This window comes from Hemitrygon akajei, chromosome 30, assembly GCF_048418815.1.
Source record: "Hemitrygon akajei chromosome 30, sHemAka1.3, whole genome shotgun sequence".
Taxonomy (NCBI): Eukaryota; Metazoa; Chordata; class Chondrichthyes; order Myliobatiformes; family Dasyatidae; genus Hemitrygon; species Hemitrygon akajei.
The window spans coordinates 7,567,132-7,587,540 of record NC_133153.1 but is presented as its reverse complement, the minus strand read 5'-3'; the positions used below and the strand labels follow the sequence as shown (position 1 = coordinate 7,587,540).

Sequence of the window (20,409 nt, the reverse complement as noted above, 5' to 3'; positions counted from 1 at the left end):
ACTGAACTTGGCTGAAGGCCTATATTCATGCTATTGTAGCAATGTGCTACACACAGCGCTGAAATAACGACATGCAGTTGGTAAGTCGTTTCGAGACTAGTTTATTCAAACTTCGCGGCGCTGGCATTTAATCCCTAGCGCCCGCCCTCTCCGGGCAGAAATGATGTCAGAGGTGCATTACCAAATCTCCCCCCGCGCTCTGGCTATTTGTGAATCGGTTCGCCTGCGCAGAAAGTGGGTCGCCACACTATACAACTGTGTCAAACAACAACACTTAAAGTGGTATGCAAAAATTTAGGCACCCCTGGTCCAAGTTTCTGTTACTGTGGATAGCTAACCGAGTAAAAGAGGACCTGATTTCCAAAAGGCATAAAGTTAAAGATGACACATTTCTTTAATATTATAAGCAAGATTACTTTTTTTATTTCCATCTTTTACAGTTTCAAAATAACAAAAACGGAAAAGGGCCCGAAGCAAAAGTTTGGGCACCCTGCATGGTCAGTACGGTACTTAGTAGCACCCACTTTGGCAAGTATCACAGCTTGTAAATGCTTTCAGTAGCAGCTAAGAGACTTTCAATTCTTGTTTGGGGGATTTTCGCCCATTCTTCCTTGCAAAAGGTTTCCAGTTCTGTGACATTCTTGGGCTGTCTTGCATGCACTGCTCTTTTGAGGTCTATACACAGACTTTTGATGATGTTTAGGTTAGGGAACTCTGAGGGCCGTGGCAAAATATTCAGCTTGCGCCTCTTGAGGCAGTCCACTGTCGATTTTGAGGCATGTTTAGGATCATTATCCTGTTGTAGAAGCCATCCTCTTTTCATCTTCAGCTTTTTTTTTAAACAGACGGTGTGATGTTTGCTTCCAGAATTTGCTGGTATTTAATTCATTCTTCCCTCTACCAGTGAAATGCTCCCCATATCACTGGCTGCAACACAAGCCCAAAGCATGATCAATCCACCCCCGTGCTTAACAGTTGGAGAGGTGTACTTTTCATGAAATTCTGCACCCTTTTTTCTCCAAAAATACCTTTGCTCATTGCGGTCAAAAAGTTCTATTTTAACTTCATCAGTCCACAGGACTTGTTTCCAAATTGCATCAGGCTTGTTTAGATGTTCATTTTTGCAAACTTCTGACGCTGAATTTTGTGGTGAGCATGCAGGAAAGGTTTTTTTCTGATGACTCCTCCATGAAGGTCATATTTGTGCAGGTGTCACTGCATAGTTGAACAGTGCACCACCACTCCAGAGTCTGTTAAATCTTCCTGAAGGTCTTTTGCAGTCAAACGGGCTTTTTTCTTTGCTGTTCCAGCAATCCTATGAGCAGTTCTCTCAAAAAGTTTTCTTGGTCTTCCAGACCTCAACTTGACTTCCACCATTCTTATTAACTGCCACTTCTTAATTACATTACAATCTGAGGAAATGGTTACCTGAAAATGCTTTGCTATGTTCTTACAGCCTTCTCCTGCTTTGTGGGCATTTATTTTAATTTTCAGAGTGCTAGGCAGCTGCTCAGATGAGCCCATGGCTGCTGATTGTTAGGACAAGGTTTGAGGAGTCAGGGTATTTATAAAGCTTTGAAATTTGCATCACCTGGCCTTTCCTAACAATGACTGTGAACAAGCCATAGCCCTAACAAGCTAATTAAGGTCTGAGACCTTGGTAGAAGTTATCGGAGAACTCAAATCTCTTGGGGTGTCCAAACTTTTGCATGGTGCTCCTTACTTTTTTTCACTCTAAAATTGTACAAAACAAGAATAATACACTAACACGAGGAAATCTGCAGATGCTGGAAATTCAAGTAACACACACAAAATGCTGATGGAACACAGCAGGCCAGGCAGCATCTATAGGAAGAAGCACTGTCGACGTTTCGGGCCCACTAATCTTGCTTAAAATGTTGAAAAGAACATTTCATCTTTAACTTTATGACTTTTGGAGATCAGTTCATCTTCTACTCACTAAACTATTCATAGTAACAGAAATTTTGACCGGGGTGCCCAAACTTCTGCATGCCACTTTATGGTACAGATGTTTCTTTGTTAGTAAAAGGTTCTGGGATCGTCTTTTCCATTGCTTAGTACACAGCTAGTTCAGAATTCAGAACTCTATGGTTACATTAATTGACAAAAGATTCAATAAGCCGTTGTGGGTATTGTTGACTATTCTTCAAATTTGCATCAGATTATGAAGGTCCGAAAGTAGTTCTTGCTGCAGCAGCTTAACAAGATGGAAGCTTCATTAAATAAAAACCTTCAGTAATGGTATATTTTAATCAATTATCCTACAATCAACTTAAGTGACTGTTGTGGCCATTTGTTTTTTGATATCTGGTGCAGCTTGCAGGATATGCAGATATTCTCAAAGGCCACTGAAACAAAAGCACTAATGAAACACATATGAAGTTCTTTCAGCTCCTTTGTGATTCTAGAAAATGTGGTGGTTAGCACTCTGTTTATCTAATGGAGGATGTAACAACACTAAGAAAACATGTTTAGTTTTATCAGACAGGGTGTTAACTGTTCATGTTTTGAATTGTGGATTGTGATGGTTTAATTTAAACTGATGAAAATAAACACACAAGCTTAACCATAGCATGGGCTATGTGTATTTCAGCTTAGAAAACCAAATGTTAAAACAAGATAATATATTTTTAACTTTTGAAGGGCTATATGGAAATTTGCAAGCATTTATGACTTAAAATAAATGCCCCATTTTTATTGTGCAATAAAAATTCGGTGCAAACAAAACATTCAACTTACGTTGGGTGCTGCATCATTCTTCTTCGCTGAACTTCCATTCTCTGAAGCATTTCATGATGGTGTAGTCTCTGAGAAGAAGGTGGTGCAGTAGGGATATGGTGTGACATGGTTGCTGCTGTTGCAGGAAGATGCGGAGGTGGGGGAGCAGCTGGTGGTACAGTATGAGTTGAAGGATGAGAGGAAAGCTGTGGATGGAAAGGGTGCACCGGGTGTGGAATAGCATACTCTGGTTGGGGAGGAGGCTGTGGCGGAGGGGGAGGATTTCCATGTGCATGAGGGCATGTGGGAGCTTGGTGGTGCAGTGCTCTTGACAATGGGGCATCTGGGGGGGAAAAGACAATAAACAGAATCAAGAATGGCCATTAACCTGAAATATCCTCTGTAAAAAAAGCAGAATTTCCAAAAACACTATTGGGATACAATGAATAATCAAAGGAACTTTAGAAAATTCTATTTAATATTGCTGACTATTCTAACTATTTATCATCAACTCCCTTTTAAAAGAACAGAGCCCATGTTGTTGAAAATTCTTTATCTGACATTTATTTAGCCATTTATTATGTTTTAACTCCGAGAATAAAATTTCATGGATCAGAGCAGAATGAGCTTGCATGTCATCAAGGAGAGCAGCATTCGCTTTGGAACATGCGAGTCCACAACATTAAAAAAGGCACAGTAGAATAAGAATATTAACAAAATGGTATAAGAGCTAATTTTGTGCAGCAGGTTCAAAGCCAGTTGGTGGATTCAGTGGTATTTTTTCCACTGGTTAACTCACTGCATCATTTAATCCGCACATCGTCACCAGAAACACTCATGCTCACATTGTGGATTACTGAACAAAGCAGAAAGCAGATGACAAACAAATTTATTGGTGGTACCATTAGCAGCTCGTTCCACATCTCAATGGAATCCGCTAATTATCTCAAAACTTTTTCTTTCATGACTAGTTCTAAAACAATAACTAGGATGTTCACAATTCAGCAATAATTTGAAAAAGTGCAGAATTTGCTCTGCAGAACTAGTAACAGAAAGATAATCAGGCACTGTGCAATGTAAAAGGGAATTTGCTCTCTTATTTTCCAGGAGTAAAGTTCAAATCTTTGCCTAATTTGCGTAGGAAGTGGTCTTCCTTACCAAGGAAAACAAGCCAATCTATTTCTCAGATTTGAAAAATCCTGGAAATCAATGTAACTCTAAAGAGGCATTAAATATGAAGAACCAAGACAGATTTAATGAAAGGTCATCGACCACAAATATTAACAGTTTCTATCTTCACAGAGCCATTTGACCTGCTGAATATCCTGCCATTTCCTGATTTTATCTCAAAGCCTTACCCAACCTTAAAGGTAACTCGGTGATCGTACAAAAAATTGTAGTCAGGTAAATTTAGCCTCATAATAACTGCAACTAAAAATACCCATTTATTTAAAGAACCATAACATTTATATTGTACATATGACTAATTTTATCATTACTACATTTTTCAGATAAAGTTTGCTGTCCACACAGAACAATAAATGCTTAGACTCTAAGTGAACTTTACAAGATGGCATTTCAAAAAAACCCATAAAAACCGAGGCTTACAGGTAGGGTGAATATAATGTCGACAAGAAGCAAGTGGAGGCTGTGGTTGACCTTGAGACTGTCCTACCATCCCAGAACTATATCCTTCAACAGTCACAGGCTGGCTTGTTCCAGGTGTTGCTTGTGCGCCATAGACTGTAGTTCGTGAGGAATTTCCAGGACAGCAAGGATCAAATGCAGAAGTACCATGGAAACTCCCATTTCCATGGCTTCTAACAGCACCGCTACTTAAATCAACAGGCACAGTCTGTTTAAAGAGAAGATTTAAATTACAGAATTACACAACATATTGTCTATAATTTCCATTATTATAGAAACACAGAAATACAGAAAACCTACAGCACAATACAGGCCCTTCGGCCCACAATGCTGTGCCGAACACATACTTACATTAGAAATTACCTAAGGTTACCTATAGCCCTCTATTTTTCTAAGCTCCTGGAGTCTCTTAAGTGACCCTACTGTTATGTTCAGCATTTATTGTTCTCTACCAAGTAAGGCCTTAGACATTGTAAAACAGCAACAAATGATTAGTTAAAGGTCCTTCAACTCCTCCATGGACGTTCCCAGGCCTGGCTGCTGGAGGAGGAGGGTTGGGCATGGGGCTAGCAACCCCATCCCATAAAAACCCAGCACTACAGAAAAGTCAACAGAAACTTCAAAGACCTCATCCCTGAGAGACTATTGTCCATTAATGGGCTACACCTTGAAAGACTGGCCAGTACAGAGGACTCTTGCCCCAGTAGGGGTTATGGGTTTAAGAAGAAGCCTTTTGCCATCTTCTCTCTCAAATAAAACTTAAAATGTACAAATCAAAACTGACTTTCCTGACGTAAACTACATCACTATGAATATTATGAGCTCAACATATTGGAATACATATCACAAATTATCCTAGCTTCTTCTGTTGGAATTTATTTTCCTCTCTTAAGTCTTTCAATGATGGTCATCTTTACTGGATTATTCTTTGCATATCTACATTATTCATGGCTATTTCACCTTAACATATCAGTTTAGTTAATCTCCTCAGATTTCCTCATATTCACTTGATTATCTTTAGTACTATTAGCCATAGCTCCTTCATGTGTTTATGCCTCATCTTAATGTTAATTAATTCAAGAAACTGTTACCGTTAATGTATCCCCATTACTATTTATAGGAATGTAGGGGTTTTTCCATGCTGTTGTAACCACATACACAATGTGGTAAAGGATGGTAAAAGATGGGTCAGAGTCCAAGATTCTTGCAGTGAGTAATTCAGCTCCTGACTCTTCACAGCCTATCCACCATCTACATCCATAAGACCATAAAATATAGGACTAGAAGTAGGCCATTCAGCCCTTGAGTCTGCTCCACATTCAATCATGGGCTGATCCAATTCTTCCAATCATCCCCACTCCTGCCTTCTTCCCATACCCTTTGATGCCCTGGCTAATCAAGAACCTATCTATCTCTGCCTTAAATGCACCCAATGACTTGGCCTCTACAGCTGCTCGTGGCAACAAATTCCACAGATTTATCACCCTCTGGCTAAAGTAATTTATCTGCATCTCTGTTCTAAACGGACGTATTTCAACTCTGAAGTCGTGCCCTCTTGTCCTGGACTCCCCTACCGTGGGAAATAACTTTGCCATATCTAAACTGTTCAGGCCTTTTAACATTTGCAATGTTTCTATGAGATCCCCCCTCATTCTCCTGAACTCCAGGGAATACAGCCCAAAAGCTGCCAGAAGTTCCTCATATGGTAACCCTTTCATTCCTGTAATCATTCTTGTGAATCTTCTCTGAACCCTCTCAGTATATTCTTTCTAAAATAAGGAGCCCAAAACTCCACACAAAATTCTTAGTGTAGTCTCACGAGTGCCTTATAGAGCCTCAAAATCACATCCCTGCTCTTATATTCTATACCTCTAGAAATGAATGCCAACGTTGCATTTGTCTTCTTCACAACCAACTCAACCTGGAGGTTACTCAACCTTTAGGGTATCTTGCACAAGGATCCCAAGTCCTTTGCATCTCTGCATTTTGAATTCTCTCCCCATCTCAATAATAGTCTGCCCTTTTATTTCTTCCACCAAAGTGCATGACTTTCCCAACACTATTTCATTTGCCACTTCTTTGCCCATTCCCCTAAACTATGTTTCCTCAACACTACCTGCTCCTCTACCTATCTTTGTATCATCGGCAAATTTAGCCACAAATCCATTAATCTCAGTCATTGACATACATCATAAAAAGCAGCAGACCCATCACTGACCCCTGTGGAACTCCACTGGTAACCGGCAGCCAGCCAGAATAGGATCCCTTTATTCCCACTCTGTTTTCTGCGAGTCAGGAGTGTAATAGAATACTCTCCACTTTCCATGATGATTGCATCTTCAACAATTGAGACCATATGGGACAAAGTAACTTGATTGATAGGGACCCTATCCACAACTATACATTCACTCTGTCACCGATACATAAATTGTACCATCTACAGAATGCACCACCAGCAAGTTGCCCAAACTTCTCAGAGAGCACCTTCTAGCTTGCAGATGTCATGAGTTTAGAAGGACAAGGGCAGTAAAAGCATAGGAACACCACTATCTGGAAGTTGCCCTCCAAGCATCACAGCCTTCTGATTTGGAAATCTATCACCAGTCTTTTGCTGTCAATGGGTCAAAATAGCTTCCCCAACACTATTGTGGGCACATCCACACCTTGGGGACTGCAGTGTTTCAAAGCAGCAGCTCACCACCAATTTAAGCAGGACAGACAAAGGAGAATTAGTGGACGTTGTGTACTTGGATTTTCAAAAGGCTTTGACAAGGCACCACACTAGGCTGCTACAAGCTACGAGTTTAGGGTATCACAGGAAAGATTCCAGCATGGATAAAGCGGAGGCTGATTGGCAGGAGGCAAAGAGTGGGAATAAAGGAAGCCTTTTTTGGTTGGCTGCCAGTGACGAGTGGTGTTCCACAGGGGTCTGTGTTAGAACATAGAAATTTACAAAACATTACAGGCACTTTGGCTCACAATGTCGTGCCGACCATATAACCTACTCTGGAAACAGTCTAGAATTTCCCTAGCCCTGGGAAACAACCTCTGGCTATTCACACAATCTATGCCCCTCATCATCTTGAACACCTTTATCAGGTTACCTCTCATCCTCTGTCGCTACCAGGAGAAAAGGCCAAGTATACTCAACCAATTCCCATAAGGTATGCCCTCCAATCCAGGCAACATCCTTGTAAATTTCCTCTGCACTCTCTCTATGGTATCCACATCCTTCCTGTGGTGAGGTGACCAGAACTGGACACAGTACTCCAAGTGGGGCCTGACCAAGGTCTTATATAGTTGTAATATTATCTCATAGCTCTTGAACTCAATCCCACAGTTAATGAATGCTACCATACCATACGCCTTCTTAACAACACTGTCAACTGGCGCAGCAGCTTTGAGTGTCCAATGGACACGAACCCCAAGATCTCTCAGATCCTGCACACTGCCAAGAGTCTTTACATTTATATTATATTTTTTCTTCAAGTTGGACCTTCTAAAATGAACCACTTCACACTTACCTGTGTTGAAGTCCATCTGCCACTTCTCAGCCCAGTTCTGCATCCTATTGATGTCCTGCTGTAACTTCTGACAACCCTCCAGACTATCCACAACACCAACCTTTGTGTCATCAGCAAACTTACTAACCTATCCTTCTACTACTTCATCCAAGTTTATAAAAGTCACAAAGAGGAGGGGTTCCTGTGGAACACCACTGGTCACCAACCTCCATGCAGAATGTTGGGACAGATTCTTTTAAAGTTATATATTAATTGCTTGGATGATGGAATTGATGGTTTTGTAGCACAGTTTACAGATAATATGAAGATAGGTGGAGGGCCAGGTAGTTTTGAGGAAATAGAGAGGCGACAGAAAGGCTTAGATGACGAGAATGGACAAAGAAATGGCAGATGGAATACAGTGTTGGGAAACGTAGTCATGCACTTTGGTAGACGAAATGAAAGGATTGACTATTTTCTAAATGGAGGGAAATTACAGAAAACAGGTGCAAAGGGATTTGGGAATCTTTGTGCAGGATTCCCTAAAGGTTAATTTGTAAGTAGACTATGTGGTGGGAAGGCAAAATGCAATATTAGCATTCATTTCAAGAGGACTAGAATATAAAGCAAGGAGATAATGCTGAGAATTTATAAAGCACTTGTGAAGCCTCTCTTGGGAGTACTGTGAGCAGTTTTGGGTCCCTTTCTTAGAAAGGATGTGCTGAAACTGGAGAGGATTCAAAGGAGGTTCATGAAAATGATTCCAGGATTGAATGGTTTGTTGTATGAAGAGGGTTTGCCTGCCTACGCCCACCTGGACAAACCAGCGAGCACTGTGAGGGTCATGTTTTTTGACTTCTCCAGTGCGTTCAACACCATCCGCCCTGCTCTGCTGGGTGAGAAGCTGACAGTGATGCAGGTGGATGCTTCCCTGGTGTCATGGATTATTGATTACCTGACTGGCAGACCTCAGTACATGCGCTTGTAACACTGTGTGAGCACAGTGGTCAGCAGCACTGGGGCTCCACAGGGGACTGTCCTGTTTCCCTTTCTCTTCACCATCTACACCTCAGACTTCAACTACTACACAGAGTCTTGCCATCTTCAGAAGTTTTCTGATGACTCTGCCATAGTTGGATGCATCAGCAAGGGAGATGAGGCTGAGTACAGGGCTACGGTGGGAAACTTTGTCACATGGTGCGAGCAGAATCATCTGCAGCTTAATGTGAAAAAGACTAAGGAACTGGTGGTGGACCTGAGGAGGGCTAAGGCACCAGTGACCCCTGCTTCCATCCAAGGGGTCAGTGTGGACATGGTGGAGGATTATAAATACCTGGGGATACGAATTGACAATAAACTGGACTGGTCAAAGAACACTGAGGCTGTCTACAAGAAGAGGCAGAGCCGTCTCTACTTCTTGAGGAGACTGAGGTTCTTTAACATCTGCCGGACGATGCTGAGGATGTTCTACGAGTGTGTGGTAGCCAGTGCTATCATGTTTACTGTTGTGTGCTGGGGCAGCAGGCTGAGGGTAGCAGACACCAGCAGAATCAACAAACTCATTAAATAGGCCAGTGATGTTGTGGGGGTGGAACTGGACTCTCTGACGGTGGTGTCTGAAAAGAGGATGCTGTCCAAGTTGCATACCATCTTGGACAATGATCCCCATCCACTCCATAATGTACTGGTTAGGCACAGGAGTACATTCAGCCAGAGACTCATTCCACCGAGATGTAACACTGAGCGTCATAGGAAGTCATTCCTACCTGTGGCCATCAAGCTTTACAACTCCTCCCTCGGAGTGTCAGACACCCTGAGCCAATAGGCTGGTCCTGCACTTATTTCCACTTGGCATGTTGAACTTATTATTATTTAATTATTTATGGTTTTATATTGCTATATTTCTTCACTATTTTTGGTGTGGCTGTAATGAAACCCAATTTCTCTCGAGATCAATAATGTGTCTGTCTGTCTCATGGCTCTGAGCCTGTATTCACTAGAATTCAGAAGAATGAGGGGTGACCTAACTGAAAGCTTTTGAACAGTGAAAGGCCTTGATAGAGTGGATGGGGAGAGGACGTTTCCTATGGTGGAAGTGTCTAAGGCCAGAGGACACAGTTTCAGAATAGAGGGGTATCCTTTTAGAACAGAGATGAGGAGGAATTTCTTTATGGTGTATCTGTGCAATTTGTTGCTACAGGCAGCTGTGGTGGCCAAGTCTTATGTATATTTAAGGCAGAGGTTGATAGATTCTCAATTGGTCGGGGCATGAAGGAATATGGGGAGAAGGCAGAAGATTGGGGCTGAGAGGAAAATTCGATCAGTCATGAAGAAATGGTGGAGCAGACCTGATGGGCCAAATAGCCTAATTTTGCTCTTATATCTTACGATCTTAAGAGGAAGTAGAGATGTACAAATACTCAGTCTACAAAAGCTTGAATGAACATAAAATTTTTCTTCTGTTCAATGGGTAATAAACATTTACATAGTTCAGATAATTGCACAGCATGTGCAAGAGTTCAGTGTGGTCAACTTTCTTTTAAAGAAATTATTGAAATTGTAAGTGCAGAACACTAACACTTTGGTTTTCAACAGCATCACACTCAAACATCAGAATTATTTTAATAATTGAGGGTGTAATTGTTTAAAACAGCTGTATTTAAAACAGAATATGAATGTATAAATGAATATTTTAATTCTATTTACAAATTTCAATTAGAACAACCTTAAACATAAATTCAATTTAGAAATTAGCCATTTTAATAGTCAGTTTTCATCAAATATTCCAAGATAAGTGAGTTGCATGATAAGCTGCATCTTTTGCATCATCAAAACAATATTTATTAGCACCCCAGGTATTTGATGATCCTTTTTCTTACTCTATTATTTTTATTAAAACAGCAGAAAACATACCTGATATAGGCCACCTGTATTTCCACTAGCTCCACAAGGAGCGGGCACTACAGCAGGTCTCTCCAAAGGACAGCTTGATTCAGGAAACGAAGGCATTGCTGGTGGCACTGTAGAGTGGGCACCAGGGTGGTGCTGAAATTGGTGACTATGTTGCTGAAGACAGTTTGGATGAGGGTGGGCTAATGAGTTGTGTCCTTGCAAAGATCCGCCACATGGTGAATGCTGAGGGCAGCAGGATGGGAGCCTTGGCATTGCCCCAGGACCAGCTTCTGGCACTGTACTTAACCCAGCTCTCCGGACATCATCTTTGATGAAAAGTAACAAAGATCAAACTTGAGTCTGGCAATTTTTTTTTAGCATTGCTACATTATAAATATAGTTTTATATAAGAACATAGGAAATAGGAGCAGATGTAGGCCATCTGGCCTGTCAAGCCTGCTCTGCCATTCAATAAGATCATGGCTGATCTGACCATGGATGAATCTTCAGCTACCTGCCTCTTCCCCATAGCTCTTAATTCCACTACTATGCAAAAATCTATCCAAACTAGTCTTAAATATATTCACTGAGGTATCTTTCACTGCTTCATTGCCAGAGAATTCCACAGATTCACAACATTCTGGGAAAAATGGTTCCTCCTCATCTCCATCCTAAATATACTCTCCCGAATCTTGAGGCTATGTTCCCTAGTTCTCGTCTCACCTACCAGTGGAAATGACTTTCCTGTCTCTATTTTATCTATCACTATCATCATTTTATATGTTTCTATAAGATCTTATCTCATTCTTCTGAATTCCATCGAGTACAGTCCCAGACAATTCAACCTCATCTCATAGTCTAACTCTCTCATCTTTGGAATCAACCTGGTGAACCTCACCTGCACCACCTCCAAAACCTGTATATGGTTCTTCAAGTAAGAAGACCAGAACTGCAGGCAGTACTCCAGGTGCGGCCTCAACAGTACTCTGTATAGTTGCAGCATGATCTCCTTGTTCTTAAATTAAATTCCTCTAGTAATGAAGGCCAACATTCCATTTGCCTACGTGATAGACTGCTGCACCTGCAAACCAGCCTTTTGCGATTCATGCACAAGCACTCCCAAGTCCCTCTACACAGCAGCATGCTGCAGTCCTTCACTATTTAAATAATAATCTGATCTTCCATATTTCCTTCCAAAGTGGATGACCTTGCACTTACCAACATTGTACTCCATCTGCCAGACCCTTGCCCATTCACTTAACCTATCTATATCTCTCTGCAGATTCTCCATATCCTCTGCACAATTTGCCTTTCCACTCAATTTATTATCAGCAGCAAAATTAGATACACTACATTCTATCTCCTCGTCCAGATCATTAATGTATATTGTGAACAGTTGAGGGCCCAGCCCCGACCGTGGCACACCACTCACCATTGATTGCACAGCCAGGGAAACATCCATGTATCCCAATCTCTCTGCTTTCTATTGGTTAACCAATCCTCTACCCATCCTAATACATCACCCCAACTCTATACATCCTTATCTTATGGATAAGTCTTTTATGTGGCACCTTCATGAATGTCTTCTGGAAATCCAAGTAAATAACATCCATCTGTTCTCCTCTATCCACTGCACTCATTATATCCTCAAAGCAGTCCAGTCCATTTGTCAAATAGGACCTGCCTTTGTTGAACCCATGCTGTGTCTGCCTGATGGGTCCATTTCTATCCATTTGCCTCGCTATTTCTTCTTTAATTTAATGATGGCTTCAAGCATTTTCCCACCTACAGATGTTAAACTAACTGGCCTATATGTGCCTTTTGCCTACAACCTTTTTTGAACAGTGGTGTGACATTCACCGTCTTCTAATCTGCCAGGTCCTGCCCAGAGTCCAGAGAATTTTAGTAAATCATCAACAAAGCCTCTACTATAACCTTTGCCATTTCCTTCAGTACCCTGGGATGCATTCCATTAGGACCATTGGACTTGTCTAATTTTATGCCCACAAGTTTGCTCAGTACTACCTCGTTAGTGATAGCTATTGTATTGAGGTTTTCACCTCCCATCGCAGCCATATCATCTTTCTTTGGCATGTCTAATGTGTCCTCCACTGTGAAGACCAACACAAAATAGTCAATCAAAGCCTCTGCCATTTCCTTATTACCCAAAATCAATTCCCCCTTTTCGTCCTCCAAGGGACCAACATTCTCTTTAGCCACCCTTTTCTGCTTTATATAACTATAAAAACTTCTACTGTTTGTTTTTATATTTTGAGATAGTTTATTTTCATAATCTATCTTCTCTTTCTTTATTGCTCACTTTGTGGTTCTTGGTTGCTTTTTAAAGTTTTGCCAATCTTCCAGTTTGTCCCACTACTCTTGGCGACTTTGAACACACAAGCTTTAAGTTTGATGCCTTCTTTTATGCTTGGCTGGCTCTCCCCACCCTTACTGACCTTGCTTTGAGCTGGAGTATACCTCTGTTGAACACCGTGAAAAATCTCTTTGTGGGTCTTTCAACCACCCCACCATATAGCCTGTGTTCCCAGTCTACCCTATCCAACTCCTCCCTCACCCCATTATAGTCTCCCTTGTTTAGACATAATACACTGGTTTTAGATCGAATTACTGCACCCTCCATTTGTATGAGAAACTCAATCATACTGTGATCACTCTTTCTAAGAGGATCACTAACTACAAGATCACTAATTTTACCTGTCTCATTGCACAGAACCAGATCTAAGATAGCATGTTCCCTTGTAGGTTTAGTAACATGCTGTTCAAGAAAGCCATCATGGATGCATTCTATGAAATCCTCCTCAAGATGGCCTTGACCAACTTGATTCATCCAATCTATGTAAAAGTCAAAGTCTCCCATGATAACTGCCGTTCCATTCTTCCACGCTTCAGATATGTCTCAGTTTATTGCCTGTGCCACTGTAATCTTATTATTTGGTAGACTATAGATAACTCCCACCAGTGATCCTTTTCACATCTACTATTTCTAATCTCTACCCAGATGGATTCAACATTCTGCTCCTTAGATCTTATGTCATCTCTATCACCCTGATCTCACCCTTAATTAAGAGTGCTATCCCACCTGCCTATCCTTTGGTATTACCTGATATCCTTCGATATTTAATTCCCAATCGTCTCCATCAGGCAACTAAGTTTCTGTAATGACCACTAAATCATATTCCTTTATACAGATTTGTGCATGCTCACTGACCTTGTTTCGAATACTAAGGGCATTCAGATAAAGTGCCCTTACACTCATTGTGCTTTTAAAATCTAGAAATCTTTGTCTCTATTGCACTTGACTCTCTATTCTGCATTCCACCCTTACTTTTCTTTTTTTAATTTTTACTCTTACTTTATCGTTATCCACACTTTTCTTTTTATCTATACTTCTCCAATTTGCTGAACCCACGCCCCCACCCACTATTTAATTTAAAGCTCTATCCACAACCCAAGTTATGTGATTCGCCAGGATCCGGGTCCCATCAAGGCTCAGGTGGAGCCCATCCCAATGGAACAACTCCCTCCTTCCCCAATACTGGTGTCAGTTTCCCATGAGTTCAAACCCATTTCTCCCACACCAATCCTTGAGCCACGCATTTAACTCTCTAATCTTCTTGACCCTGTGCCAATTTGCATGTGGCTCAGGTCATAATCCAGAGATTACCACATTTTTGGTTCTGCTTTTTAATTCAGTCCCTAGCTGCTCAAATTCCCTCAGCAGAACCTCTTTCTTTGTTCTACCTACGTCATTGATACTCACTTGGACCACAACAACTGAATCTTCCAACTCCCACTGCAAATTCCTCTGTAGGTCAGATAAGATGTCCCAAACCCGGGCACCAGGCAGGCAACACAGCCTTCGGGATACTCTATCCCAGCAACAGAGAACTTTGTCTATTCCCTTGACAATACTATCCTCAATTACCGCTGCATTTCACTTTTCTGCCCCCCCCCCCCCCAAAAGGCACAGTTACGTTGCTCATCCTTCCTAGAGCCCCCACCCTCATCCATACGGGGAGCAGGAATTTCAGACCTGATGGACAAGCTCAAGGCCTGAGACTCCTTTAGCACTGTCACTTAGATCCCACTTCCTGAGTCACTTGCAGTCACACTTTCTTGCCTCTGACAACAGTCCAAATTTGAGGCAGCTTTATTAAAACAGACATGTGACATTTTTACATCACTTTCCAGCATTTATGTTCATTTCTGCTACTGATCAAAGTCATAATTGGGAAATCAAAAATTAGAACTGAGAGGGAAATTAGTTTAAAAATCCAAATGTGAATAAGAACATAAGAAATAGGAGCAGGAGCAGACAATCCGGCCGATCGACCCTGCCCCGCTTTTCAATAAGATCATGGCTGATCTGTCCGTAGACTCAGCTCCATCTACCTGCCATTTTCCAATAACCCTTAATTCCCCTACTATGTAAAAAGAATTCCACAGATTCACCACTGTCTGGGAAAGACAGTTTCTCCTCATCTCTGTCCTAAATCTTCTCCTCTGAATCTTGAGGCAAAGACCCCTAGTTCTAGTCTCACCTACCAATGGAAACAACTTTCCTACTTCTATCTTATCTATCCCTTTCAAAACTTTGTATGTTTCTATAAGATCCCCTTTCATTATGCTGAATTCCAGACAGTATAGTCCCAGGCGACTCAATCTCTCCTCATTGGTTAACCCTTTCATCTCTGGAATCAACCTGGTGAACCTCCTTCTGCACTGCCTCCAAAGCCAGTATATCCTTCCTCAAGTACGGAGACCAAAACTGCACACAGTACTCCAGGTGCGTCCTCACCGGTACCCTGTATATTTGCGGCATGACCTCTCTGCTCTTGAATTCAAACCCTCCAGCACTGAAGTCCAACATTCTGTTTGCCTTAATAACCTGTTGTACCTGCAAGCCAACTTTCTGCGATTTATGCACAAGCTCCATGTTATTAGTATTTACAGAATGGAATAATAAGACAGCTTATACACAATTTTCTAATAACATCGACAGTGGTTCACATCACAATAAGAAATGCATGGCACAAAATGAAGAGAGCATTTACTTGCATTCTGTATCAAATGCAACAGTGATATGCTTGCCTAGAGCATTTTTTAAAAAAACAACCTCCTGCAGATTTGAAGTCTTTTTGTTAATCTCAATAACCAGCTGGAGAGTGTGAAACAAGTCACTTTGATGCACAATTTGGCTGTTTCCACCCACCTGATGCCTGCACATAATTTGAGCAACTTTCATTCAAACTCACCCTGCACTGTCCTTATTTCCCAGGTAACTGGTTTACAATGCAATTCTTTTTCAATCAAATTTGTATCTTCTTGTTTTGCAACAGATGTTGCCAGTGTGCATGTCTACTGTGATGCACTCCATGTAGAAAATCTAGCACTGCTTGCCATACTTGCTCTCCCTACTTCATATGAAATACTCATTTTCAAAAGTTTCCTCAAAACTCCTTTCTTTAACTCCTCCCTCAAAACTGTTTCAGAGATCTGGGACTCCTTGCAAACTGTGGTGGATATCCAAGTATTATTTATTCCTTTTGTCAATCAAGGATACATTGGTCTGGTAGAATTTTACAGAAATAATATAAGAAATAGGTGCAGCAGCAGGCATTTGACCCTCAGAGCCTGCTATGCCATTCATTAAGATCATGACTAATCTGGCCATGGCCCACTTGCCTTTTCCTCATAACCCTTAATTCTACTGCTATGTGAAAACTTTTCTGCATCTTAAATATACTTGATGAAGTAAAATCTGTAGCTGTCCCTCAATACAGAAAACTGTATGGGACCTGCCTAACTGTCTAAATAATTTATCATGTTTTGGCTGCAGTAGCACATTGATCAAAATGAAAAATGTCATTAGAAAGTCAAAATACTTGTATTTTTGATATTTAATGTTTGCATTCAACACTCCTACATTGTATACATAAAAGTGCCCTAGTTCAATACTAACGGCTGTGCTTGCCTCTCCAACCTCAGCATTCATTATTATAATATTAATGGTTTTGCAAATCATTAGTTAATATTCTGGGTAGATTGTTTGTTATCTCATCAAATAACACTTGGTATGTATTGATGTCCACATATTCTAATCTGGAGTTTAATCTAATCTAATCAGATCTGAACAATCTGGAGCTGAACACACTCAAGACAAAGGAGATGATAGTGGATTTCAGGAGACATCCCCCCGCTATGTCTCCCCTCACAGTCCTCAGCAGCCCTGTGTCCACCGTGGAGAACTTCAGGTTTCTGGGAACCACCATCTCTCAGGATCTGAAGTGGGAGCAGAACATCAGCTCCATCCTGAAGAAGGCCCAGCAGCGGATGTATTTCCTGCAGCTCTTGAGGAAATATGGTCCGCCTCAGGAATTGCTGCTGCAGTTCTACACTGCAGTCATTGAGTCTGTCCTGTGCACCTCCATCATTGTGTGGTTTAGAGCCGCCACCAAGCAGGATAGAACCAGACTACAGCGCACAGTGAGGACTGCCGAGCGCATTATTGGAGCCTCCCTGCCCTCTATTGTGGACCTGTACTCTTCCAGGTTGAAGAAGAAGGCGGGGAACATCATAAAGGACTCCTCCCATCCTGCGCACGGACTGTTTGATCTGCTTCCGTCTGGTAGGCGCTTCAGATCCCTCCAGGCTAAGACTAATAGGCACTGGAGAAGTTTTTTCCCTACTGCGGTGACTTTGCTGAACAGTTAACTGCCGGTTAACTGTCGGCTAACTATTACTTGGATTGCACTACCTGTATGTATAATTTATATTTTCATTTATATCTATCATTATTATTGTTATGAGCAGAGAGACAACATCTGCCGGAAGTAAATTCCTTGTATGTGCATAGGTACTTGGCGATTAAAGTCTGATTCTGATTCTACACCAGAGGTATTTCCCCATAAACTTGAACTGTCTGGAGATAAAAGGACTTAGACAACTCGCTAACAGACTTCATGCCAGAACAAGTGATAACATATTGTGGCTTTTTTATTAGGTGTGAAGTATTTCAATCTCAACAAGACCCAATATTTACACTCCAGGTCATATACCTTACATCACCCAACTTAGGAAAGACTCCACTGTTACATTTTTCAATACTCATTTTCCTTTCAGTATCTCTCTTCCCCCCCCCCCCTTTATTTATTTGGAGAACAATTCTCTTTCCATTTTACAGGCAAGCGATTTGTTGTTAGGCCACTAAAGTATTTATTACTGAGCATCTCATAAAAGAGACTTAACAATTAACTACAAACTAAATTCTGCAAAGTAGTGTAATTCAAACATGAGACATCTAAAGTTGCTTGTGTTAGCAAAGTATTGGGATATCTTCTTCGGAATATGTAGTTTGATCAAATTACTTCAGGAAAAAAAATTTATGTATGTACCTCCTGCCGAAGTACCTGCTGCAGGAGCTCCTGAAGACTGTGTCACAGAGGCAGGCTGAGCAGTAGAGGGACCGGAAGTTGTATTTAGGACCTGGCCCGAGGTAGGTACATTAGCAACAGGTTGTGACCTAGTAGCAGAGGTTGTTGGCACCACTGTGGGTTCTGTGATCAAAGTACAAACAAATATCAAACTTCCATTATGTTTTTAAATGTGAAGAATAAACACAAGGTTGAGAAAGTGGTCAAATTTCAATCTTAATAATAAGCAAACACATTCATAGAGCAGGAGTATACTGTATATGATCGCTGCCAGCCAAAGGCTGGAACTGGAGAACAGCACATGGCTCTCAGCAGTCAGTTTAGTAGTTAGACTATTTAAAAAGTAGAGGAAATAATGTGCAATAAATTCTTTGTGTAAAACAAAGTAATTTCTCTCAAAAAATGCTGTGTGAGCTTACAAGGAAATCATGTATCTACAACTGTTTGCAGCCACTGACTGTTGTTCTGTGGTGACCAAGCTTGACTGACTGAGGTGTTAACCAATCGTCTCACCACAGCTGCCTGTGTCTTTGCCATTATATGCAACCTTTTCAAAAACCAGATTAATAGATATGGCACCTTGTGGCAGTACTGTATTCCAATTAACTGTCCCAAAAACTGGAGCAGAATATATTTTATGAAAAGTAGAAAATAAAAGGTAGAGTTAAAATTTATAATCAAAATAATACCAAAGAATTTTAAAAGCAGTTTGTACCTTCACATCATAATCAGATCAACAAGTATTCAAAATTGATATTAAGACACATATGCAAAAACTATATTGATCTATAGCTGATTTAAGCATTTGATCATACGCTGCCTATTGAACAACTGAAGTTTCATTAAATTCTCCACCTATAGAAGCAAAACACAAATGAGTAATGATCAAAATACCACATAATAGGTGGAGAGCAGGGTTGCAGAGATAAAACAAAAAAGATAAAAATTCAAAATGTTAACTTCCTGCTCCTTAACCACACTGATGGAACTTGTACAGTAATGTGGCTGCCACTGACAAACAATTTTGGTGAAATGTCCCTTTTGATTAATACCACGCAACAAACAAGCTTAAAACTGTGTGTTAGTCACAAGGATTACTGCTGCAACAATACTTTGGTGAAATAGGTTAAAAAAGTTAATTTAATGAACACTGCATTTGTCACATTCTGATCAGACTCAAACAAGGAATTCTTCACATAATTCTTCTGCTTTTAATCTTTAGCAATACCAGAAAACTAAACACCTGATAATACATCTGATTTGTGTCCAGATTCTTTAACAGTTCCTGGTATCAACCATTGCTTCCAGGTTGGGCAAGTGAGAGTAGACTGGAGACAAATATCCTTCTCCAACAAAATGAACTCACTGGTTGATGGTGGACAGCTTTTCTTTGATGTTTGATAACCAATTGCATAGTGACGAACATAGAAGGTCAACTATTAAGGACGAAGAATAGTTCAGACTGCTGAAATTTTCACTAATTTGACTTCATTGTTTAAAGTTAAAAGTAAATGTATTACCAAAGTACATATATATCACCATACACAACCCTAAATTCACTTTCTTGTAGGCATACACAATAAGCCCATAATAGAATCAATGAAAGACCGCACCAACTTGGGCATTCAAACAGTGTACAAAAGACAACAAACTTGTGCAAATACTAAAATAAAGAAATAATAGCAATAAATATCGAGAATGAAGTGAAGAGTCCTTGAAAGTGAGTCCATAGGTTGTGGGAACATTTCAATGATGGGGCAAGTGAAGCTGAGTGATGCTATCACGTTTGGTTCAAGAGCCTGATGGCTGAGGGGGTAATAACTGTTACTGGACCAGGTGGTGTGAGTACTGAAGCTCCTGCACCTTCTTCCTGATGGCAGCAGCATCTGAGTGGTGGGGGGCCCTAATGATGGATGCTGCTTTTCTGCAATAATGCTTTGTGTAGATGTGCTCAGTGGTGGGGAGGGTTTTATCCATGAAGGACTGGGACATATGCACTACTTTTTGTGGGATTTTCCATTCAAGGGTATTAATGTTTCCATACCAGGCTGTGATGCAGCCAGTCAGTATGCTGTCCACTATATGTCTATAGAAGCTTGTTAAAGTTTCAGTGTCAAGCCAAACCTTGGCAAATTCCTAAGCAAGTAGAGGCACTGCTGTGCCTTCATCATAAT

The 20,409-nt window shown here is 40.9% G+C and overlaps 1 protein-coding gene across 3 annotated transcripts in view; it reads right to left on the bottom strand.

Moving 5' to 3' along the window:
* Positions 1-20,409, bottom strand: part of rnf111 (ring finger protein 111) — a 144,613-nt gene that overhangs the window by 13,000 nt on the left and 111,204 nt on the right. For 2 of the 3 annotated variants that reach the window (XM_073032929.1, XM_073032931.1), the window contains exons 5-8: positions 18,197-18,358; positions 10,803-11,107; positions 4,348-4,594; positions 2,761-3,082 (exon numbers count right to left, since the gene is read on the bottom strand). In XM_073032929.1, the coding sequence (XP_072889030.1) occupies positions 2,761-3,082; positions 4,348-4,594; positions 10,803-11,107; positions 18,197-18,358 (1,036 nt within the window). The remainder of the gene's footprint in view (positions 1-2,760; positions 3,083-4,347; positions 4,595-10,802; positions 11,108-18,196; positions 18,359-20,409) is intronic. The other variant, XM_073032930.1, reaches the window with a different exon arrangement.